This window comes from Drosophila pseudoobscura, chromosome 4 (genome assembly GCF_009870125.1).
Source record: "Drosophila pseudoobscura strain MV-25-SWS-2005 chromosome 4, UCI_Dpse_MV25, whole genome shotgun sequence".
Lineage (NCBI taxonomy): Eukaryota > Metazoa > Arthropoda > Insecta > Diptera > Drosophilidae > Drosophila > Drosophila pseudoobscura.
The window spans coordinates 2,280,099-2,283,211 of NC_046681.1; the positions used below are offsets into that span (position 1 = coordinate 2,280,099).

At 42.1% G+C, this 3,113-nt stretch overlaps 1 protein-coding gene across 1 annotated transcript; it reads left to right on the forward strand.

Moving 5' to 3' along the window:
* The first annotated feature begins 2,798 nt into the window (after positions 1–2,798).
* Positions 2,799–3,113, forward strand: LOC6904094 (40S ribosomal protein S19a-like). Its single transcript, XM_002136389.2, has one exon. It carries the CDS (start codon positions 2,799–2,801, stop codon positions 3,111–3,113), a length of 315 nt encoding a protein of 104 aa, XP_002136425.1.

The window sequence follows — 3,113 nt, forward strand, 5'->3', positions numbered from 1 at the left end:
CGCACAAACTTCACGATTCCTATTGGATTTACTAGAAATTTTATACCGTTGTTCCTTCCACTTTGTAGATCGAATTATTTCTTGCATGAATCGTTTAGGGTCTTATGCTCGGATTATAATTCCCTCTACCACATTATATCCACCACTAATTCTCTTCCTCTTATTAAATCACTAATCCCTACACACCTTTCTAGTAATTAGTAATTGTAGTGGTATTTTTATTTTGAATGCATGCCTATATCTCTTAGTAATTTTAGTGCTAATTTTCCGAGAGTGCTATCTTTCCTGTATGCTCGCGTAACACCCTTCTGCTGGTTTCAGACGGGCCACTTGACGGTTCAGTAATTGCATCGCCTCTTGCAAGATAAAGTCATTGCATGTCAACGTCCAAGAATAAAAACGAGGGGGAACGTTGTGAGTTGCTGCGGACACCGCAAATCTACAGTTATACCCGATACTAAGTCAGTATGGCTCTCCTCCGGCAGACGCCGCTAATATTAAACGACACGACAAAGAGTGCGTGCGAGAGAGACAGAAAATCAGTCTGAGCGTGACGTCGGGCGCTGCGTAGCCAGTGCAAATTGATTTGTTCCTATTGGTTATAAAAATGATCCCATCTCATCCAGACTCAGCAATCTGATAGATATGGTCGTGTTGAGATAGTAAGATCTAACAGGAGTGCGGATACCAAATTTGGTTAGCGTTAATAGCGTTAATAGTCTCTAAGATTTGTAAATATATATATATATATATATATATATAAATATATAAGTATAAATATATTTTCGTCCTTTGCGGGGGCGGAAGGGGGTGTGGCGCAATTTTGACAAAAACGGTCAAGGTCCGATATCACAGGAGTGTGGATACCGAATTTGGTTGCTCTGGCTCTTATAGGTTCTGAGATCCTTGAACTCATATTTTGCAATTGGCAAAACCGACCATGAAACCTGTGTGTTAGAGAGAGACAGAGCGAGAAAGAATGAAATTGTTTTCTTGATTCTGGCTATAATAATTATACGATCTAGTTCAGATTTTGCACTCTTGAAGATATAGTCATCTTCTACGATTCTGCGTTTTCTCGTGTCTTTGAATTTGTGGATGCCACAGATTTTCGCACTTTGTGGGGGCGGAAATGGGCGAGGCAAAGTTTTGAAATATACTTGTAGCAGTGACCTATAACAGAAGTCCGGATATAAAATGTCGTTGCTCTAGCTCTTATAGTCTTTGAACACTAGGAGCTCATAGGGACGCACAGACCGACAGGGCTCAGTCGACTCGGCTATTGATGCTGATCAAGAATATATGTACTTTATGGAGTGGGAAACGATTCCTTCTGGACGTTACACAAATCCATTTTCACCACCAATCTAATATACCCCAATACTCATTTTGAGTATCGGGTATAAAAATGTTGACGAAAAATTATTACTGGCTGCATAAAATTTAAATATTACTTTTGACTTTTGCCGACGAGACCACCTTGTATAATTGCATCATGCGCGAGCGCAAGTTGGGACCGGAGCGCCCGGCGTTGGCACAGTGCGCGGCAATCATCTCCTGCTGGCCTGAACAAAAGTACTTTATCGATGTAAAAAAAATAAAAATTGAACATTTTACATAGGGAAATATGCACCGGCAATAAAAAAACAACTTTAACTTATTATAGTGACACTTTAGACAATGTAGCTGAATTTACTTAAGCACATTACATTTTTAATGATTTTTCTTTCAAATGCAGTCGGTTTCATGAAGATATCTTTATTTTTTTCAGAAGTTATTAATTTCGCAAGCTGAATATCCAACTGTGCGCCGCTTCATTCTCATATTTTTTGACATATGTACCTTTCTTTAGCTCAAAGAACACCTCACAACACATATGTCAAAAAAACTCCCACTCCCTTGCACTTAATTCTTCGCGACGTTTCGCGAGGCGACAGCCAATCCCACGCTGACACTTTATTCCCCACACTTATTCGTACGCTTATTCGATCGACGGCAGCGTGGTTTCCCGAGCGCAAGAGCGCCGAACGAAAAACACTTACGCGGAGACCTGGGCCGAGAACAGATGTTTGTGCCCCTCGACAATTAAAATAATTGAGTAATATCCGTCGGGGTACGACGAAAACAAAAAAAAAGAAGATCAAACTAATAAAGCTTATAATAAAGTACAAAAAAATCAATTCTGGTTTAGTCATTCTATGGACCCGATCCGCCAGTTCGACTATCCGATAGCCAACTGGTGGACGCAAATATATAGCGGGAATCATTCGCATTTTGACTATCGGGTATAAAACCGTGTCTTAAAAACTTAAAAGAGTTTTACACATGGCAGAGCTATGCATAACTGGCGTGTTACGCCCAACACCAGGTGAAGCCCTAGATACCGTGCTGGACCTCCATCCCGTATATCTCATAGGAAAGAAGGTGACTGCACTTTCCGCTTTCAGAATGAGTGTACAAAGACTATGGAAGACATCTGCGTTTGGACGCTCGGAAATCTTGACGAGACTTACACAATTACCAGAAAGATCAGATTACTGTATGTGAATCTCTGGGAATTTCCCACAATACCCTTTGCAGAGCTGTCAGAACGAGGAAGAGAAGTCGGTTTCCCAATTATTCTTCCAGTGGCCCTGAAAAACCGTAGACTTCGTCTTTTTGGAGCCATTTTCGTCATTTATTAAGTGCCTATTTAGAGCGAAGCTTTAAAAGTAAGCGCCTGACTGACAGCTTCCATTAACGTTATTCTCCGCATCAGAACCGTCTATAAAACCATTGATCTTGTATCTCTGTGGAAAATGAAGGTGGCCGACCAAATGGACAGAATAAAGACGACCAAATTCAAGCAGCATCACCAAGATCTATGGTGGTCGCAAGCGCAATGGTGTTACTGCCGTGCCGTTGATAGTGCCGCCCATATGACTCTCCAGGCCCTCGAGCACGCCCGCCGTGTCGAAAAGCAACCAGAGGGTGGCCGCAAGTTCAGCTCCATCGCACAGCGGGATTTGGATCGCATCGCCAACCAGACTGTGGTCAAGCAGACTGCCAAGCAGACGGGGTCCCCCTGTCACTCCCAACTAAAAGTGGATTGCACATCCAATCGAAGTCTATAA

Excerpts from the sequence above, each read along its gene's own strand:
- LOC6904094 (XM_002136389.2), top strand. The coding sequence starts at position 2,799 with ATGAAGGTGGCCGACCAAATGGACAGAATAAAGACGACCAAATTCAAG.